The following is a 22,482-nucleotide window of genomic DNA, read 5'->3' on the forward strand; positions in this document are numbered from 1 at the left end:
CCAGGGACACAGCAAACTCAGTTAGATGGACTGAGATATAAGATATTGAGTGTTACACTGACTTCTGTTAGTAACGCTCTAAGACATATCACTGGGATCTCCTGCCCAGTGATTCACTCCTGCCAAAAACTGCTTTGAACACTCCTGAAACTATGTACTTTTAGCAAATGTGCTGCCCGTAAAAAGGGCCATAGACCCAACTCTAGAGTTCCTGGGCCAGATTTTTAAAAGTGCTCAGCTCCCAATAGCTGCTGCTGTCTGTTATGGGAGTAGCTGGTTGCTGAGCACTCCACTTAGGTGTCTAAAGGGGAGCTGAGCTCCTTTGAAAATCTGGCTCTGAAGTCTCTTTATCCAAAGAAAAGTTATAGTAAACAAAGCATCCCAGCCATGTGCTTTCCCCATGATGTGCAGAGATGTGCAGAGGGGTCTGAGGGGAGTTCAATCTCCATGCTTTATTCAGTCCTTGGCCTCTCTGCTGAGCTTCCAACAGAGCCCCACTTTAGTGACAATTACTGAGGACTTCTTTCTGATGGGGCAGCCACCTGTTCCAGGAGACTCACCAAACTAGGGCAGCTGAGCATCTGCCACGTAAGTCACAGCTTTCAGTGGTACTGACCTGGGATAGTGACCTAGAAGGGAAAGGCTCCATTCCCCATGATCAGTCCCTGGAATATGCCAGGCCCTTCTAAAACGGTGCACTTTTCCCTCCCAATAGTCACAAAAAAATGCTCTCACTTTCCACCTAGGCCCAATTTCAGGAAAAGTCGTATGTGTAGTAATTGCTGGACAGCCACTGTTCTTCCGATGTGGTTTTAAATGAAAGATGCTAATTTAACACCTCATCTGCATAGCCACTGTGCGGCTGGTATCTACTATCAGACCATGGGGGAGGATGGCGTCCATCTGTGAAAACCAAGCTGCCGCTATTTGCTTGTGGAAAACCTGAAAACTGACAGCGTTGTGCATCCGAACGCTGCCACTCATGATCTCAAAGGGGGAAAAAAAAAATCAGATCAAGGCAGAAATGAAAGACGGTTTATGTTCCTGCAAGCTCTGTGGGCAGGTGATTCCCCTCCCGCCCTCACACCCACTCCAAAAGGCGTGAACATTTTCATATATTTGTAGCTCTGTTTGGTGCTATATAAAGCCAAACTCTATTCTATTCCAAGGAGATCCAATGAGAGACAGGATCCGGAGATCCTGACTATGTATGTGCAGCAGGAAGCCAGTGACTGAGAGACCACATCATCTGCTCCCATTCTTGGAGGCTCCTCTCTCTGATATCCCTCCCTTAAGAAGCCAATCCCCTCTTGCCAGCTCTGAACCATTCCCCACCCCGCCTTTTCTGAAATGATCAACATGCCCCAGTGCCATTGCAAAGCCCCTTTTAACCCAGCCCGCCTTCCCCACCACCCCCACATGTACCAAGGGACAAGAGAAACTGGAGTACTTACATTATACCAACTCTGGCTTTTCTGTAAGGACAAAATAAAAGAGAAGTATTAGTTATTGCAAAGATCTTAGTATGAGAGAGAGACAGAGAGACTAGAACCCATCTGGTATGTACAGTATAACTACTCAACAGAAAGTGGGAATAAAGACAAAAGACTTTGGTGGGTTTCAGAGCAGAGTCTAACATGTTTATTCCCAGTTATCTGACTTAAAGAACAAACCCAGAAGTATGAGATTACAGCAGGAGGCAATTCATGCTCTCTCTCACTCACTCACTCTCTCACGCACACTTTGTAATCATTTCTGCAGAACAGCAGCACCCATTAGCAACATTAGAGCTAATGATCACCAATCATTTCTATTACAAGCTCCATTTTCCCACAGGCCTGCTGGCTAGCTGATAAAAATGCCAGCATGTTCTGAGACCCCTTCCAAATAAACACTTGAAGAACTACCAGGGTGAGCTAGGAACTTGATTTCACTTCAGTCAGTCGCAAAAGGCATCAGACAGACCCTTCAAAAGATTTGGATGTGGAAAGCAGCATGTGAAACAAGGAGAGTGAGAGAGAGAACACTACAGTAATAGAAGTGCTCAGTAGTGCTGGGGAAAACTGATGGCACTTTTTTCCATGAAACTGAGTATGAAGAGTTTCTCTGCCCCTTTGCCTGTGATTTTGCACCCTGTCATTGAGACATTTTGCACTGTTTTGGGAGGCTGGGCCGTTTGTCACATTTGAACGCGTGGAAAAGCCAGTTCAGCTGGAAAAGTCACGCTCGCCATTTTTCAGCGGAAGGTGAGAGCTGTTGGATTGCAAGGGGAGGGAGAGAAATATGCTCTGCATTCCGGCATGGTGCCCCTAGTAATACTGCTATTGCTTAGGTGGCACTTGCCCTACTCTTGAGACATGCCTGGAAGTATGATTATCCCCATTTTATAGATGTGGAAATGAGACATAGGGGGCAGTCTGGTCTCGGGGACTACGAAAGGAGCTTGGATTCAGAGCCCTGGACTCTATTGTAAACCTCTCTTTGAGCCAGACTTGCTCCCTGACCGTGGGCAAGTCACTTCACTTCTCCAGGCTCCAGTGTTCCCACCTGTAACAGCAGGCAATTATATTTATTATCTACCTCCAGGACACTGGGAAGCATAATGCTACCGTGGACTCAATCCGCAAACTCTCCTTCATGCAAGTAGATCTCACTCAAATGAGCAGTCCTGCTGACTGTGCTGGGGCTAAGGATTTACAGGGTTGAGCCTGTTTGTAAATGTAAAGTATTACTAAGGCCAGACAGTACCACAGAACTTGGTGGTGGTGGGGGGGGGTGCTGGCTTCCAGCACTGGGCACTGTTGACTAGACCACGCTGCCTCTCTACACCTCCACACACCCTGATCACTTCACGTTGTTTGCAAAAATGCTACATTTCTACTCATGTGACGACAAGCTATTTTTAAAAATCTTTTTGCAACAAATACTTGGCCTATGTCTAGGTATTGGGAACAGGATTTTGCTACCTCCACTTAGCTTAGAAATGCTGCTATGCTATCCACACCATATGGATTTCAGGGCCATTTTGAGTTCACATTGCTCAGACCAAGTACCACTAAATGTCATCTGTCCATATCTGCCCCAGGCCAGGCAAGAACAGGCATGCATCAAATGAACATCGTATTAATTTCACATTCTACAATATACGCTCGTTTTATAGGCAGGGTGTTGTGTACATAACTCTTAACCTGGAACTGGCAATGAGACCTGAATGAAATGATCAGGCCTGAATACTCCTAAATTTTGAAATCAGAAGATCAGCTTTTGAGTAAGGCTTCCCAGAATCCTTTGCATCAGCTCCTGAGTGAGTTGAAAAAGGTGTCCAGGGGGATCCAGGTTGTTCCAGTGGAAAACCAGAGACAGGGATAGCAGAAGACTCACAACCCACCCCAGAAAACTGCTCAACTCCCACTCCTTCCCCCACCCCTCCACCTTGCTGCACAGGTGCAGAACTTCACAAGCACTCAGACTTCATTCATGGAGCCAACCCTACTCAAAGGCCATGTGCATCCTTGGATATTTTTGATCCACAGCAAAAACACCATAAGAATATGCAATCTGTGGCCCTCACCCCCATGGAGCAGAGTTACTGAAAAACATAAAGCGTCCATTTCTGGGCTGTCCCACAAATCTGGGCAAGGAAAAGTGAATCACAGTGTGGACAGGTCTTCAAGACACAGAAACAACCAACAGCTTGTGGAGGGGGATAATTCTTACTGGCTACATCCTTCTGACCCATCCCCTTTCCAAGGCTGGTCTTACCCGCTGCTTTTTCTCCCGAAGGGAGTCCTCATCCAAAGGAGCAAGGAGAAACAAGAAGAAACCACTCTTGTCCACAAAAGGCACAGAGACCAGGGCATCGTGTGGCTCAATTCTCGCTAATGATAGAGTTTGTCTATCCACCCATCCATCCATAACTCATCATCATGGCATCTGGGTACCTGAGATGGAGAGGTTCTCATGCAGATTTCTTTACCCTACCTTACAACCCTCTGGGTACCGCAAAGGACAGGAGTGCCTGAAAAGTAACCCCCCCCACACACACAATCAAACCAAAAGTAACAGGAAAATGTGGACTTTGCTTCCACTGAGGCTGCTGAAATGAGCTTGCATGTGCCGTAGACTAAGAGCACTGTAACAGAGATTTCACTCCCCTCTGCTGCAGCAATTGTAGCAGGCTTAGTTGTATAGAGAGCTCTGGATTAAGGTGGTGTCATTTTTTCTCTAGGTGAATTTCCCTCCAGACCTGAATCCTCTCTGGCTTTCTCCTGCATAATTATAACCCATGTTATAGTTTCTACAGGAAACTCAGTAGTTGGGCACATGCTCTTGTTTCTGCATTTATTCAACAGATCCACTGCCTATTATATTTCCTTTAACCTTTTTCAGATTGTAAATTCATCCTATTATGTTTATTCCTATATTAGGGGTTCATTTTCTAGGGACTCTGTTTTACTTCTGCCAAGGTTTGGTTTGATGCATGGGAATATTTTTAGGGTAAGCGGGAACTTTAGAAGCAGCAATAAGATCTTGCAGAAGTGACCTGAACCTACATCAGGTTTCCCTAAACTTCTTCCTGAGCCTCCAGTATCCTGCCATTAGTCTGCTCTCAGAGCTCCTATGGAAGAACTCCAAGAGGGGAGAGAGATTAGAGAGAGCACAAACTGAAGGGAAATGGATTATGGGGTGTAGGAGCCCAGGAGAGAGAGAGAGAGAATAGGTGGTATGTATGGTGGAAGCACATGTTACAGGAAGCTGAAGGAGGAAGACTATTGTGGCTTCGGGGACGTCAACAGACTTCTCCTCCTGTGCACCAGAATAACAAGCGTCAGAGAAACCTCACAATTTGACAGGTTTCAGAGTAGCAGCAATGTTAGTCTGTATCCACAAAAAGAAAAGGAGGACTTGTGGCACCTTAGAGACTAACACATTTATTTGAGCATAAGCTTTCGTGAGCTACAGCTCACTTCATCAGATGCATTCAGTGGATGCATTCTCACAATTTGAAATAACCCAGGATATTTATATAAGATGAAGATTCCTGCTCACAGCCTCAGGAGCCTAAGCTTAAAACTGGCTCCTGGCTTCATCTCCAAAGCGGGTTGTGCACTGATTTCTTTACAAGGTGGGAAGGAGTCGGGATCAAGGAAAGAGTCCAGAAGAATCAGCAGGTGGTTTAAAAAAGAAAGAAACAAGTTCTTACTTTGATCAGGTTAAGTCTGTCATACTGGAAAAAGAAATTGTCACAATTAGAACTGAAAGGAGAAAAGGAAATAAATAATATCTATCATAAACGGTGGAAATAATCACACACACGACTGAGGAGAGCTTCCACTGACCCACATGACACAGCGCTACATAGGCACAGAGGGGCAGATGCCGGGGTATCACAGCACACAGTTACTCATCTTCAGTACCCAGATAACACTTCTCATGGCACCTTGATGAGGGAGGGGACAGGGCTCTTTAACAAGTCTTTTCTTTATATCCTGCTACATCTCTCCAAGCGCTTGCTCGGATTAGCGACCATACCGTGTGTAATGGCAGCTCTGCTTAGGGAGATTAAAGGGAATACTCTGGGTAGGAGGCAACAGATCATTCATTTTCTGTATGAATTTCAGATTGTTGGCTAGTACAACAGGGGTGGTCCTACTCCCCATGGAGTCAATGGAGGTCTTGCCATTGATTTTAATGGGAGCAGGATCATACTTTGCTCTTCTATAGTGCTGCTGCCAGAGGACTCCAAAGCACTTCATATTTTGTAAATAATTCAGCTCCACAACACCTTCCAGGAGGCATGGAAGCACCATGATCCACATTTTACAACTGGAGAAACTGAGGCACGGAGAGATGAAATGACCTGCCTAAGGTTACAAAATGAGTTAGTGGCAGAGCTGGGACTAAAACCCTGAAGATTTGACTCCCAGTCTAATCACTAGGTACCTTTCCCTTTTAACACTACCCAGTTACCAACTACTGAATTTCCATTACCAGGCTGAAGCTTCAGAGACTAAGGGTATGTGAGATTCCCAGCTCAGAAGACATACTCATTGGAGACAGACACTAAACACAGAATGTAGCTACAACAGCATGAGCAGTATGGTTCATGCGAGGAGAGGGGGCTAGCTGCCCCGACTACGTGCCTGCCGAAAACCCTAGACACATCCTCAGGTCAGCTAGCCCACCCCTCAGCTTTTGCTGTCCCACAGCTATACTCTGTTTTGAATGCACTAGCTCGATGAGAGCTAGCGTGAGCATCTCCATAAGCAGGGAATCACACCCCCATCTCCCAGTGCAGACATACGCTGTATCTCAAGCACCTGTTTGTTTTAACCAGTGGTTCTCCAGAGGGCTCAAAAGGCTATGTCGTACATGGAAAGTTATGGAATCGGCTCCACCACGCCACCCAGGTCCACGATAGCTCGAACCTAATGACCTTCAGGATACATTGTAAAGCTCTTCCTTCCTATAAAACCTAATAAATAAATAATATTTTTTTGTATTACTGTAACACCTAGGAGCTGTCGTCATGGACCAGGACCCCATGGTGCAAGGCACTGTACAAACTATATTGACAATATAGATCTATTTTACCCTTACCATTCAGACTCAGCACTAGGGGGTGAGTGGGATTAATGGACTCTGAGTGGGGTCACCCCTTTTTATAGGGAAGAGGAAAAAAAATTTTTAAAAAACCTGTTTATGCTTTAACAGCAAAGCAATAGCTTCTATCCCATGTGTAGTGAATATACTGGCTGGCTGGCAATCTAAGGCTGAGGTGGAGCAAAGTGTTTGCTTGCTGTACTGGTGGACTGTCTGAGTTTCACCTGTTAGCAGTGGATGGGGCAGAAAAGAAACTTCCTGAAAAGCATTATTACAGGCTTATTCAAATGTTTCAAAATGACAAGTGAAGTGGCTCCCTCTGATGGCGGAACTGTGTCATGACAACTAACAGGAAACCGAAACATTTCTCCAGTACTGTACAACAGTTAGCAACTGTATAAACACAGAGTCAAATTCATGGGCTCAAGCCGGTTCCCCACCCTTACCAATCTGATCTGCTTTGCATAGGAAAGTGGCATATTTTTCTGCTTGCAAAAGAAAAAGCTGAAATAAAACAATAAGAGGTTGAGAGATGAAATATGAATTTCTTCATCCTGCATGTCTCTGTGTTCCCATACATTGCTGTCTTTCACGATCCCAGCCCTGGACAGACACATCCTCATCTGAGCTGAGAGAGGAATTCAGTCCACTACTTTCATTAGCCCTGGGCTTCCTCTCCCCATTAACCCTGATCCACAACCAAACTCTCCTGAGGTCAGAAGGGGTTTCACGCTTCGTAATCAACTCCACCGGCTCCACCTCAGCACAGCTAGCTTGTAAAGGCAGAGATGGACACAAACTGCATGAGGTACTGGGACATGCCTGTCTGTCCACTGGGGAATGTGCTCAGAACTCCTTTGTACCACCTATTCACCATCCACATTTCAGAACTCATCTCAGGTTTATTGCACTGTTGTTCTCTCTAATATCGTTTAGAATATTTTGTTCTCATGAAAGCCAGAGTCAGACAGGAAGTGGATTAAGCTGACACCTTGGTGAGTGTTTTGCACATACATCTATGCCAATGCACCTCCAACCAGACCTGTCTATCAGGAGTTCCACCTGCCATTCCAGTGGAGAACTTACACAGTACTCTCCCAATGCACCTCCACCCTGACCTGCCATTCCAGTGGTGGCCAATGCTCCCCTTTCAGACATATCCCAGCACCACCTATCCCACTCCGACAGCTCTGCTAACGCTCCTCCCTTTGCAGACCCAGCAGAGCTCTCTGCTATTCTGTCTGGGGTTCCCCACAGGATTCTTTTCAATCCACCTCAATCCTGATTTGCAGCATCATGTTACACAGGCAACATCTCCTGAGCCTAGACCAACAATAATGCAAGGCTGAGCCAAATTTTCTGATGTGAACCAATGGGGGACTAAGATAGGACCATCGGTTTCAATGTCCACTGGGAACTAGCCCAGCATTTGAAGCCGAGGTCTCCCCTGGGGAAAGACCAGAATTTTGGGACAGAAAGACATTCAATCTGTTTCACTTTCGTGCTTTATCCCCTAATCATCCCATCACCTGTTTTATTTTTTTATGATCTCCAGGCAATTTAGTTGTTGCTCAGATTTGCAAAAATTCAAACCCAAATATCCTTCCCCTCTGGGAGTTGGTTTCTTACCCTGATGAGAGACATTTTCCATTCATACCTTTCAGAGTGAGCCCATGAATTCTCAGGGTTCCTTAGGAAGCAGGTCTATTCTAAGGGGTACAGCTGTATTCTTTCGAGGTCACTGATCTTTAATATTCATTTCACACAGAAAAACACTCTTGAGTCCAGCCTCACTGTGATCAATTGTCATGAATCCCCCACCTCAGAAATGGCAAGTGCCCAGTCATAAAAGTAGTGGAGAAATAACAGAGACCAACCAGCAGGTCTCAAACGTCTAAAAAGTTATGAAGTGGGAAGAGGAGAAAGATGGTGCTATGGAGCTATATTACGCATCACAGCCTGGACGTCTCACTCTGCAAACTGAAAACAAGTCAATATAAGGTTAAAGAAAAGCAAATAGCAAAATAAATAAACTACAGGATCAAACAGAAGTAAAATAAAGGAGTGTAATGAATGGGCCAGTTCTCATGCCACGTGAATGAATATTAATGAAATCCCAGTGACTTCAAGCGAACCCAGCCTCACAGCTACAGGTGTTGGGGTGAGTGGCCGCTAACACTCCCGCAGAAGCACTGGGAGAATGTCCCATTCCGGGGAGCGTTTCCCAGTACCTCGGGGAGGATTTCTGAGTGTTAAGACAATTCTATGGTGGAGAATGGGGGAGAAGAGAGAAAGCTTACTTTAGAGAGGCGCTTGTGTGACTAAATCAGAAAGAGAGCATGCAGGAGGGAAGAGAGAGAAATTAAAACAAACAAAACAAAACACGATTCACAAAACAATAGGAGGAAAACCCAGAAACACAACAGGAAACATTATCTCCTTCCTTTTCCTGGTTCAAATGGGCCTTAAATAAATATAATGCTGTTGTAGCAAGTGGGCTGGCAGATCAGGAGACCAAAGTCCTCTAGCACAGCACACGCAGTGGTGATGCAAGCTTCCCCTTCACTGCCCCTTACAAATGGGACACACTTCATCTGATGGGACCTCCTCTTGGGCAAAAAAGGAGTTCAGTCTTCACGGACTAGTGAATTTGGGGCTTCTCTGCTGGGACTGACAATGAAAGTGGCAAGGATAACGGTTTGCAGGGAGAGGGAGGTATTCTGTGTGACACAGACAATTAACCAATGATGAACCGGGCTGAGAATCCACCAGCTCATTTCATACAAGCCAGAACGGTACGGATGTGCAGTCGCTGGTGATGTTCTGATGGCATTCAAGGCAAAATGTTTCACCTCATGAATTTTGAAAAGCCACATACACTTCTGAGCAGTGAGCTTTCTTTTGACAAACCCTAGGGCTGGCATCAAAGCTCCTGTTCTGTTCACACATGCCTGGGAATCTGTATGTCATAAGGCAACACTGACCACCTTTAACAAAATCAGCAGGTTGGACAGGCCCATCCCAAATCTCCTTGCATGCCCCCGCCGAACAATTTTCCCTGTCACTCTGTCCATACAGTGAGGCTCACACTGCAGTTGGCTCCAGTAAGGTCGTGAAAATGATAAAGCCAGCCACCTTCTGGACTGCGGGTACCTGCACTTTGAGGGGAAGCAAAGGGCTTTTTACACAGCTCCTTCGGCTTGACGGTGTCAGGACACACCGTGGGCGGGGGGGGGGTAGCTATGGAGAGGCCATCTATGTCAGCTTCTTCTTTCCTTCCTTCCTGCCATGTCCTTTTCCTTAGGAAAAGGAGCCAGTCAGTGCAATACAGCCATCAAGAAGATGCAAAGCGGTCGCTGGGGGGCCCTGGTAACAATAAGCAAAATCCACCCTGCTCCCAGTTTGGATGGGATACACTGGTTGTGGGTAATCCTGCAGCCAAGGAAGCCTGGGGTTCTGGGTGGACGAGCGCCCCTGAATCCATTTATGGTCTTAAATGGGACTGAAGTGGTGCCTAGGACCTGTGCCAGCTCTCTGTGCAGCGTGTACTTCACCCTCAGCAAACCAGAAGCTTTTCAGAGCCCCTTCTGGAGCCCTCCTCCTCAGTTTGTGCCACAGAAACTCGTGGTGAACAGCTGAAAAGGGAGGTTCATTACAGCTGGCTTTCGAGGTCCCGCCAAGAACCGTGCAGGTTCCCAGGGAAAGGGGACATGGGTTCCAAAGCTTCAGCCCACAGAAGCCATTACAGAGCTGCAGTGTGGGCACACTTGCTAGAGCAACTGGTATCTCGTGGTCTGAGCTTAGTGGAGGGGAGACAAGGGTGTATTTAGCACATGCTCAGCTCTGTCCCAACCAGTCAAGTGCCCCTATAGCCAATGGGCACCTCAGCGAAGGTTCTCGGGTAACAATGAGGGAAGGAGAGATATGCAGAGAAGAAAGGCACAGAACAAAGAGTAAGTACAACACTCGAGTGTATATGGGGGGTGGGAGGGGTGATCCTCGGGTCGCACTCCTCACCTTGGAGTTCTTGGCCCCACTGCGGCCTGACTGAGCGGAATAGCTGCGCTGCACACACTGCTCCGGAGTGGAAGGAGATTTGTCTGACGAGTGGTCTGAGCCTTTCTCCACCATGGCGTCTCCTTGGGAGTCCTGTGGGGTCGGGGACCGGGAACGTTTGCGCAGGATGGGGGAGCAGGCAGGCGTGCTGCGGTTCGAGTTACTGGCAGTGCTGGGTGGAGAAAGAACACAGTCAATAACCATATGCCAAGAGGAGCTGAAGCAAAGAACAGCTATTTTATCCACAGCACATTTAGGTTGGGACAAGGGGAGGTAGTGCCATGCGGCTCCTCTGTATGCGCTCTGGCCAAACTTTCCACACTTGGCTTCCTGAATCTAGACACCTAAAGCCAACTTTAGGACTTGTCTACATAGGAAACATACCATTATAAGCTAAAGTGTGACTATAAACTAATACAGTTATAGCTGTAACGTCCTGTGTGGACACACTTATTCTAGTATAAGAGGGCCTTTTTTGTTTGGTTTAGCTTATGTCATTCGGGAAGGGTTTTAAGCTAAACTGAAAAAGCCACCCTAATTCCAGAATGAAAGTATCTACCCTGAGGGTTCATACCAGTATAACTACAGCTGTACACCTATACTGATATAACACAAAACTTTCCTTATAGACAAGCACTTAGGCTCCTAAGCAAACGGTCTGATTTTCAAAAGATGCTGGAGCACTCACAGTTCTCAGTGAGGTTACTAGAAGTGGCAGGTACACAGCTTCTCTTCAAAACAGACCAGCTATTTAGGTGCCTAAATATGGCATCAGGTCCCTAAATTATTGCCTACACTAGAAAGGGCTTGCTGATTTAACTCTCCTAACAAACCTCCCTAGTTTAGACACCGCTTATACCAGTTCCCCAAGCAAACTAGCAAAAGGACTTTTTTGCTGGCATAACTGCATCTACACTGGGACTTTTGCCAGCACAGCAACATCAGTAAAAATAAATAAATAAATCACACCCCTTCACTGAAATAGCTAAGCCGGCAAAAGCTTTAAGTGGAGACCAGACCTAACTTTGGGTATATTCTGACCATTCTTACACAACAGATCTGGTCGAACACTGCAAAACCACCATACACAAATATCCATTTGAATTCTGAGTTTGATCCCATTCATGCCTCTTATTATTTCCATTTCACAAACATTTGGAATTTTTTGCCCAATAAAAATTATCCAGCATAGTGTGATTTTCTTCATACAGACATCTGGGGGATATCTTTTCTTTCTATGAATATCAGTATGCACAGGCAAACAGGGGTACTTGTTTAACAACAAGGACATTTGCTGTTCATTATTCATTCTTTACTGGTAATTATTCTTCTTTTTAAAAAGCTCAAGTTATCCAATCAGGAAGCTGAAACAGTGCTATATGACTTACATGACGAACAGTATACCATAAGTAAAGAACAGCGAACGGTTCATTAACAACCCATAGGCTGAACTTTGTGCATGTAAATTATACGGTGAAATTACCTATAAATACAATTGCAGAAATCAGGGTTGGTTTATGGACAGAAATAAAGGGCTAAATTTGTTGGATAATGTATTTCCGATGAATAATTCAGACAGCTACATTATACAGAGATTATTCCCCTTACTATGACCCACAATTATAGAGATGGGAGTAAAACAGTATTGCCAACCCCAGTTGTTCAAAAATCATGGATTATCTTAAAAATAATGAGATGATAAATACAGGGAAAGGTTATCCTACCATCACTGGAGATCTGGAAATGTGTATTGCCATGGCAGCACTCTACACCTATTGTTCACTAGCAGAAGCACAAGACTGAGCAAACAGTAAATCTCTGGGCTTTCACCTTGGAACTCTGTGAAACAGTTTCATTTTCACATACATAAGGGCAAACTAAAACTTCAGCTTTCCCACTTGAACTGTCTGCAATGTCAATCAGCTCCTCTGTAAAGCCCCTTATGGGATATGACTGGCCAGAGAGCATGTAGGAGGACAGGTTTCAGAGTAACAGCCGTGTTAGTCTGTATTCGCAAAAAGAAAAGGAGTACTTGTGGCACCTTAGAGACTAACCAATTTATTTGAGCATGAGCTTTCGTGAGCTACAGCTCACTTCATCAGATGCATACCGTGGAAACTGCAGCAGACTTTATATATACACAGAGAATATGAAACAATACCTCCTCCCACCCCACTGTCCTGCTGGTAATAGCTTATCTAAAGTAATCTTCAGGTTAGGCCATTTCCAGCACAAATCCAGGTTTTCTCACCCTCCACCCCCCCACACAAATTCACTCTCCTGCTGGTGATAGCCCATCCAAAGTGACAACTCTTTACACAATGTGCATGATAATCAAGTTAGGCCATTTCCTGCACAAATCCAGGTTCTCTCACTCCCTCACCCCCCTCCAAAAACCCACCCCCATACACACACAAACTCACTCTCCTGCTGGTAATAGCTCATCCAAACTGACCACTCTTCAAGTTAAACCAGAACATCGGGGGGGGGGGGAGGGGGGGGGGAAAAAACAAGAGGAAATAGGCTACCTTGCATAATGACTTAGCCACTCCCAGTCTCTATTTAAGCCTAAATTAATAGTAGGAGAACAGAAGAACACAGACAGACACATTAATGGAGCAAGAGAGAAACAGGAGTCTATACAATGGAGTGCCCCCACAAAGCATCTGGTGGTGAAACACTGGAATGCGTTACCTAGGGAGGTGGTAGAATCTCCTTCCTTAGAGGTTTTTAAGGTCAGGCTTGACAAAGCCCTGGCTGGGATCATTTAACTGGGAATTGGTCCTGCTTCGAGCAGGGGGTTGGACTAGATGACCTTCAGGGGTCCCTTCCAACCCTGATATTCTATGATTCTATGATTCTATGTGGAGTGTGGAAAAGAAAAAACCCATTAAAGAATGGACTCATCCTTTGTTCTATCCAATGTGGAGAGACTCAAGTTTGTGCTTAAGAATCAGAGAGATATGTGACAAACACTCGACCAGCTGCTGATTTCCCCATTTGCTTTTCTTTCTTACTCTCCCTCTTTGTTTGTTTTTATTGTTGAGAAACCCATCCTCCCCAAAGGCAATCCACAAAATCTGATTCAGCTAAGAAGAACTGCACTGAAGACTATCTCAACTCCTGGAGGGTGACAGTATCCTAGACTGTAGAATGGCCCCATGCAGCCAGGATTCCTTGCTTCAAACCACGCGTATAGGTGGCTGCCGTGGGAAGTACCACAGAGAAAAAAAGAAATGAGGCTGGAAGCCCTCATCTGCTCCCGTAGCTCACTGTCTCTGTGGTCATGCATGACTCTCCCCGCCCCAGCCTCCCCTGCCTATGAATCAGGGTGATTATAACTTTGCTCCATTCACATGTGACCCCAACCCAATGTCAGTGCAATGTGTAAATCGTCCCCAGCCCAATCTGCTTCCTAAGCTTTTTGAATAATGTTAACAGAGGGCCATGCTTCCACCAGTGGAAAAGAACAATGATGGAGGAAAAAAACATAACTATAGCCAAGAAGAGTCTGGACCTAAATTTTCAGAAATGACTAGAGAGGTTGGTGGCTTCAGTCTGCGAGTATTCAACATGAGACACATCAAAGGGGTTAAATTTTCAGGGGGCAGGTGCTTAGCAATTTCTCCAAATCAGGCCCCCCTTAAGGAGTTGGGTGACCAAAATCACTCGTCACTTTTTAAAATCTCGGCTCTGGTTCTAAAATTGATCTGGTCCGAAGTATTGTTGGAGACCTTCTCAAGCCAGGTCTATACAATGGAGTGCCCCCACAAAGCATCTGGTTATTTATGTCACTACAGCAAAGACCCACTCACCATATGATCTTGGAATTTCTTTCTTCTTTCACCCCCTTCCCCATTGCAGTGGTGTACTGACACAGTAAAGCTGTACCACATCCCCGTTCTATAATCTACCTGTATTTATGTTTCTGAGCGCTCACCATGTACTTAAGAGTAGGAGGTTCCATTTTTCCCCAGTCAGTTTCCCATTAGACATGTTGACCTAATATTTGGAAACCATCAATTCTAAATCATTGCTCAAGAAACCAAAACTCCAAGACCTAACCTGGAGCGGGAGGAATTGTTTCTCACCAGTCCTAACATCATCACCTAACACCTGCTCTCCTGCTGGACTCCTCAGATGCCACACCAGGTATTCACTCTGCCTTTTGTGAGACCAACACTAGAGATTATGTCCATTTCACTAACAGCCCAAAGGCCCTGTCAGTATTACAAGCGTCAACACTGCTACTTTCAGACTTTTGAGACGGGTATTCTAGACTGTCAACTTCTACCTTACTGATGAACATGAGGCCTAGCTTCTGTGCAGAGCCTGGGTGAATAGCCTTTGCGCACCACCAGCTCAACTCTGCATGTTGCAATTTACGACGGACCTGGACTGATGCAGGAGTGGGTGGGCAAGATTCTGTGGCCTGCAATGTGCAGGAAGTCAAACTAGACAATCACGATGGTCCCTTCTGACCTTAAAGTCTATGAGTCAATTCAGAGTATAAAGTGTGAAAAATTCATGCAAATCACAAATAAATTGGAGGAAACTAAGATGTGTTCACAGATATTCTGTGAGAAGGAAGAGAAGTTATGTAAATTATTCACTGTAAATTATTCACTCAGATCTGTGAAATCCCAAATGCTTTTCTGAAGCATCTTCATTTTACAAAAGGAAAAACTGAGGAAGAGACAGATTAAAGAACATGCCCAACATCACACAACAAGCTAGTTGGACAGACATGAAGAAAACACAGGAATCCTGACACCCTGCTCTAACCTCCAGCCAAAAAACACACATAGGTTGCTGGAATTTTATGCAGTACTGCTGTCCTAAACAATTAATAATGGACAATGTTCAGGAAACCTCTCTGAAGCATGACTGCAGTCCAGGGTTGCCACATGGTTCTGAATGCTCTGTTCTCTACCACGTCCTGTTCTATCTGGCCACTGCTCAGGTATTCAGAAACCTAAATACGCTTGCAACATAGAGAAACTTCCAAAGGTTTAATCCATCAGGACTATACTAGAAATAGGGTCATTAAAACAAAGGATTGAGCAAAAGGAGATGTGTGTAACACCCACACCCACCCTCACCTGCAAAGGCTTAATTATTTATCTGGCTTATGAGATATTGTCTGGACCTCTTTAACCTAGAAAGCCCATGAAAGCATCAGGCTCTTTGCAAGATCCCAGCTGGTTCAGTTAGAATTGACTTTTTCACAGTATTTTTGGCATGAATGCTACCTCTCCAGGCTGAACAAAGGATGTGCCATGGTGCACTGTTTTAAATTAGTAGAAGCACTGCAGTGTGCCTAAGATCCCCAGTCATGAACCAGGCCACCTCACTGTGCTAGGCACTGTACAAACATGCAGCAGTTTATCAGAAATGTTTATGTCCACTTAAAGTTTGGATGAAAGTTTAGGATGGTTCTAAATGTTGTGTTCTGGGGTTACTAGGAACTCCTTAAATCAAGGTACTGAAACTTGACAATGAGGTACCTCAAACGTTGAGCTCTACTGATAGCATCTGCACTGCATAAGTGTTCCATAGCACTGCATCAACTTCTCAAGTCCCGTCTCTGGCATGCACTGGGCGCAACATAAAATCTAGGATGGATTCTCTGAGGGAAGTCTCTTGTTTAGTTTGCTCCAGAACTCAGGTCAGGAACTTGAAATGCATGTCCCCAAGATATGATACTAAATCTGTCTGATCTGGTTCACTCATCCCTATTACAGCTGCATGAAACTCATTGACTTTCTTTGTAAGGTTTGTGCAAACTTTTCTCACCAGTTTCAGTTTGAGTGAGTTCAAACTTCACAAGTTTCACTTTGAGTTCCAGCTTCAAACAAAACTCCAAAACACAGAGAGAAATCCAATCAAAGTTTTGCTTGGTTTTAGCTTAAAACTATGAAAGAACATTTAACCTTGCCTGGTTTCCACTGGAAAGCATAAAACAGCCCTGATTAGCTCAAAACAAGACCTCCATGTATATGTGGAATTCAGCTCAGGTTTGCCACAAAGTTGGAGACCCTTTTGCCCGAACTGTCCAGAATTTCAGTTTTGTAATTAAACCCAGACTGAGGCAGCCTCATTTAAAGGTTGTAATGAAGATTTTGCCCGAACTCCAACTTATAGATACAAACATATGTACGAAAATACAGACACATACAGCATCTGCCTAGTTTTCAAATGGTGCTTTTGAGAGCAGAAACTAGTCCAGAACATTTACCATCTTCAAAGAGCTTTACAAAACATAAATCCAATCAGTTTGCACAGCATCTCTGTTAGGATTATCACCACTGCACAGACAGGGAAAATGAGAGAGAGAGATGGACTTCTCCAAGGCCCTACACTGAGTCAGTGTCAGAGTGGGGAGTAGGACTCAGGAGATTCTGGCTGCTAGTGTTATCACCTGATCATTGGACAACAGTGACTATCCCATTCCTGACATGAAGAGCTCTGCTGGAGTGCACATAATGTGTGCGAAGAGTCTGTTTATTCAGCCTTTCTATTCAAGCACAAAGAGGACAAGAACAACACACACATTACACAAGTGCGAAGCCCTGTCCTCACTCACCTCCCCCCCACCTCAGCCCCTGAAAAACTCTCCGCTGCTCCTGTTCACTCCCAGAGTTTTGAATCTGACCCAAGGAACAGCCATGACGAACGCTTTTTGTTGTTTCCATAGTGACCAAGGCCTGCAATAGAACCAGGAGTCCATGCTTCAAATGCCAAAATGGATTGACCCACTTTGAAAAATATAATAATAAATAATGCTTTACAGATCTCGCTGACCAGAGTCCGTTCAGACCCTCAGATGCCTCAACAAGGTGGTCTTGAGAAGTTACTGTATATCACATTAGGTGACAGAACAAAAGTGATCCAGCCAGAGAACAAGCAAAGTCCCTTTATGGGATACATGGGTCAGGGAACATCTTTACATTCTGTGTCTGTACAGTGCCTAACACAATTGGGTCCCGGTCCATAGCCAGGGCTTCAAGGCACTACTACAAAACAAATAATAAACTAATAATGAGGGGATGGCTAGAGAGATAGGGAGAATTTCTGCTCCCACCTGCACTCAAGTCAATGGAGTGACTGCCTGTAACCTGGTTTAACATAGCACAGAATTAGGCCCTGCATCCAAGTGGCGGGAAAAGAAAACAGTCTATCCTCATTACATAGCATATAGAGAAGTTAACTGGTCACATTCAACCCTTGTGTAACTCCACTGAAGCCCATTAAATGAAATGACACTAAGAATGCACAGATGATGAGACAAAAAAACACCTTCTACTGGAAGATTGTCTGGAAAGGTTTGTATCCATGGACAAGTGGAGAATATACTGAACAGCAGTGTTTGTGAATGTTTACAAGTGACATCCAGGTTCTAGAGGTATGCTTGCATCCCTTTGAGCAATAGAGAGACCCTCAGTACCACCGCTCTTGTCCTCCAGGGGTAACTCAAGCAGAACCTCTGGTTTTGATTGAGTTTTCTGACTAATTTTGAACCCAGGATGTTCAAGTGGTCTTGGAAATAGGCAAAATGAGTTTGGCTATCCTAAAATATACTGAAATCACACCACATGTCACTAAAATGAAGCTGCCTCTGGGTTAAAAAGAAACCATTTAACAGCCCATACCAACACTACCCTTAAAACAGTATTCTGCAGCAATGGCCCAAAACAATACGTCTTATGACTGTGATATTGCAGCATTTTGAGCTATTACTGTAAAATATCATAGTATTATTTTAAGTTACAATACCCAATTGTTTAAGAGAGGAAGTGAAGAATATTAAATCGATTTGAACCTGCCAGATGAAGAACGTGAACTAGAATTTATCCAGGATGGTGATCATTACATTGCAAACAGTGCCAAGGAATTATTTTTTAATGTCCAAGACGTCTCATTTGCAAAAATGGCAACTTCAGCCACACAATGCTCTCGAGCAACATTGGGGTCACTCGTCATTACTGAAAAGGAAGACCGCCGCCTGCTGAATAACCAACACCACTTCCTGTAGCACCCCGGTGTTCCTAAGAGGTCTCCCAGCTAAGCCTTGACCCAGCCCAACCCGCTCATCTTGGGAGAACTAACAGTATCCTATCCTCACAAATAAGAGAATATTTTAATATTGACTTCATCCGCACATCGCACAAGAAAGTATAAAACTTAGTTTAAATTTTACAGAACAAACACACTGCAGCTACTATCCCTATCTCTGGCTCCCCCAGTTTGTCCTGTCTGCTAGACTGTAAGCTCTTCATGGCAGGGAACAGTGGTTATTTGGGAATATTGTACAGTGCTGAGCACACTGGGCTTGATCCTGCAAGGTAGTGAGTTTCAAGTGCTTGTGTAGTTCCATTGACACACCTGAAATTAAGCATTGGATCAAGCCTACAATTGGTGCTACAAAAAATAAAAATACAATAATAAAGAAAACATGAAATCATAGTATGTTGGGGCCATTCAGAAAGGCTAATGTCAAAGCAATACCTCTTTATGGACTAGGAATGTGTAAAGAGAGAAGCATCTGGTCAATGAATAAATAAAAAGTTAGTTCCATGTTCAAAAGTTAGACGCAGACCCTTGTTATAAATTGTCTCCTCCACTTTCTACTTTGACATGGGTAGAACATGCCACCTATCTAGGTTTCTGTCATCTACTCATAGAGAAGTGAGCCAGTCGGAATGAAATATGAAGCAATGAAAAGCACTGCTCAAATTCAAACTAAATTCAAACGGAAACTTGTGAGAGACTCCAAAATACTTCGTTACTTCCCCTTCCATTCCCTGGCCTTTCCCCCCCTCCCGGCCCTTCATTTTTACTCCATCTCTGCCCTCCTGGATTCTACCCAACTGAGAAGTGCCACATACAGGTTAGACAAACATTTGTCAAGTATACTTAGCTCAGCCTTAGCTCAGGGAGATGGACGAGAGGAACTCGAGGTCCCTTCCAGCCCTACACTTCTGTGATTCTTCTGAGTGAGGTTGCTCTCAGCATTTCTGACCCAAGAGGGAGCAGAGATCTCTTGAGATTTCACAAGATTTCCTGCCCAGCTTTACACACCAAAGAGATTTGGGATAATTCAGATCTGAAACCAAGCTGCATGTACTTTGCCAATCCCCTGAACTTTCTGAAGTTCACCTATTTTTGCTACTCACAGTTTACGCAGGAGATTCCCTGACCCCCAGTCTCCATGAGCTGAACTCACTTGGCAGAACTGAAATGGAGGATATTGCTCAGTGATTAGAGGCTAGTGAAGGAATCTGGTGCTCCACACAGTATATACATGAGACAGCATGGCCCAATGGGAAGGGCCTTGGACGAGGAGTCATGAAACTTGAGTTGTATTCCCAACTCTGGCACTCATTCTGTGTGTCACCCTCAGTTACCTCTCTGTGCCTTGGTATCTATGTCTATAGAATGGAAGATATACTTGCACATATTTGGAAAGTGCTTTGGATGGGCGGGGTCTATGGATGAAAGAATACTTATTATATAACCAGCTTAGCAGTGACTGAGCCCAGGCTTGTGTCTAACACTTAAATGGGGCAAGGATCAATGCTTTATGTATACACGGGCAAAGAATTTCAGTACAGCTGAAAGTTAACAGATTGGCAACCCTCAAATTGAAGTCATCTATCTGCACACAAAGCAGAGAGTGTACCGGGAGCAGCAGCATAAACTACACCATCACCAATGTGCCTCAACCCTGACTTGAAGGTACCACCTCCAGTGGTAAGATCAGAGTTATCTCTGCAGCTTCCCTGCAGAAACTGTCAACAAGGCAGATAATAGTGCCATCCCTGAAGGTGGCTTTTCTGTGATATGGACTCGTGTCCAGTGGAAACAGGGTTGAGACTCACTAATTCATTTCATGCAGGCTACCAAACAGCCATCAGATGATGGTAACTTTTGGTCACTCCCAATCTGGTTTGGCTTCAGAGTGGAAACCTAAGAATGAAAATCTCTATATATACCTTCAACCTATCGCCCGAGCTTCCCAGTCACCCGTGTCTAGTAGCAATATATTGCTGTTATACAGACTACCCTTTGGGGGAAATCATATAAATTTAACAGGGTGAAACCCATAGGGTTGTACATAAATTACACAGCATTCTATGAGCATCTCTCTATAAACCTATCAGAGTGTGGGATCCTTTTGACAGAATTTTTAAACAACCCTTGACAGAATTTTTAAACAACCCTATAGACTTAAACAGAGAATTAGATCCTGGCCATAGAATGCTAGAAGTTGGTTTAACATTTCTATTGGAAAGGTTTTCATTCTGTATGAAATTCTACAACATATTTACATAGGCACAAGATAAGATTAATCAAATTTCATGCTTCAAGGTTTCTTTGCAGGTGTCAAGAAGGAATTTGCCCTCCACCCACTCACAGCATTGCATAGTCAGTCAAATGTATTCTTAATAATGCCATTGCTTTTCTGTGAATGCTCTGATATTGGTCACTGCTAGAGGCAAAACATCAGACCTGGTGGATGAAAAGTCAGATCTCTCAAGGAAATTCCCATCTTGCTGTGTTTGAAACAGAGCACTACTTGCTCCCTTGTTCCCAGCCCACAGTGGCTAGCAATACTTCTGGAGATCGCAGAGAAGAGATGGGAGATGCTTTCAAAGCACCAGCAACAATCTGGTAGCAGTGTAAAGTAGGATGGTGACTTGTACACCCAACCTCCATTAATGATATTGTCAACACAAAAATCATATTTTTATCAAGCACTGTTCACCCTGAAGGAGCACAAAGCACTTCACACATTATTTACTGAAAATCCCATCCCCACTACTGAAATACAGCCATGTCTGTGGTAGAGTGAGGCAAACCACCCACCCGCACATAATGTGATGCATCAACAGTGGAGGGAAATTTGTCTGTCAAACTTCTTCAGAGATGTGCTTAGCAGACAGGTTATTGGTTTCTAAGCTCTCCACTGAACAGTCCCCACACAGGCAGGGGCACTGAACTCAATGTCTATTACTTAATAAGGATGAAGTGAAACTAACTGGGATATGAATTTGGACTGAACTTGTGCTCCCTGTGTCCCCACTATAGAGTTGACAGCTCTTGTGGTTTTATCGTGAGTCTCGGAATATTTGGTACTTTTCTGAAAGGCCCATAATCTGGGGTCCCTGTGCTTACAGGAGAATTGCAGCTTTCATTAAAAAGAAAAAAATATATATTTCTAGCTATCCGGGTCGTGGAGAAAAATTGCAACCAGAATGCACCCTAAAGGTTATAAAAGCAAAAGACAAATAAACAGAAACCCAAATTTTATTTTTCATCTCATGATTGGGAGAAGCGGGGCACTGTGGGGGGCACAAAAGGCTGACTTGATTTTTCAATGCTTGGAACAGGCGATACTGTCCCTATAGCAATATTCATGGGTAGGTATGTGGAGGAGTTGCCACAAAAATCCAATTCAATGCTAAATAACAATGTTGTTCTTTGGACGGAGACCTGTATGTACACCTCACAGTGGTAACAGTATGACCACATAAGGTGAATGACCAGGTACCCTTGCTTCCCATCCCACTCCCCCTCCCGCAACGTTCCCCCAACAAGGAGAAAACCGTAATCGGGGGAGGGGGATGAACCTAGCAATGCTAGAGTCTTCCTGGACACATTGCATTCTTCTGGCGGGGGGAGGGATTTGTAACAGATTGATGAATGCCTAAAGGCGCCTCATGCCACATCATGCTACTGACAACGCGGGGGTGGATAGGGAGATTGTCTTTCACAGGACAGGAAGATGAAGCAAGAGGCTGACATCCTCCCACTCAGTAC

General features: G+C 44.5%; 1 protein-coding gene across 4 annotated transcripts in view; it reads right to left on the reverse strand.

Moving 5' to 3' along the window:
* Positions 1-22,482, reverse strand: part of GRAMD1B (GRAM domain containing 1B) — a 143,079-nt gene that overhangs the window by 34,533 nt on the left and 86,064 nt on the right. For 2 of the 4 annotated variants that reach the window (XM_077839768.1, XM_077839767.1), the window contains exons 3-4: positions 10,621-10,831; positions 1,455-1,475 (exon numbers count right to left, since the gene is read on the reverse strand). In XM_077839768.1, coding sequence (XP_077695894.1) covers positions 1,455-1,475; positions 10,621-10,831 — 232 coding nt within the window. Of the gene's footprint in view, positions 1-1,454; positions 1,476-8,903; positions 8,925-10,620; positions 10,832-22,482 lie in introns of those variants that run through there. The other 2 variants (XM_077839770.1, XM_077839769.1) reach the window with 2 other exon arrangements.

This window comes from Eretmochelys imbricata, chromosome 22 (assembly GCF_965152235.1).
Source record: "Eretmochelys imbricata isolate rEreImb1 chromosome 22, rEreImb1.hap1, whole genome shotgun sequence".
Lineage (NCBI taxonomy): Eukaryota > Metazoa > Chordata > Testudines > Cheloniidae > Eretmochelys > Eretmochelys imbricata.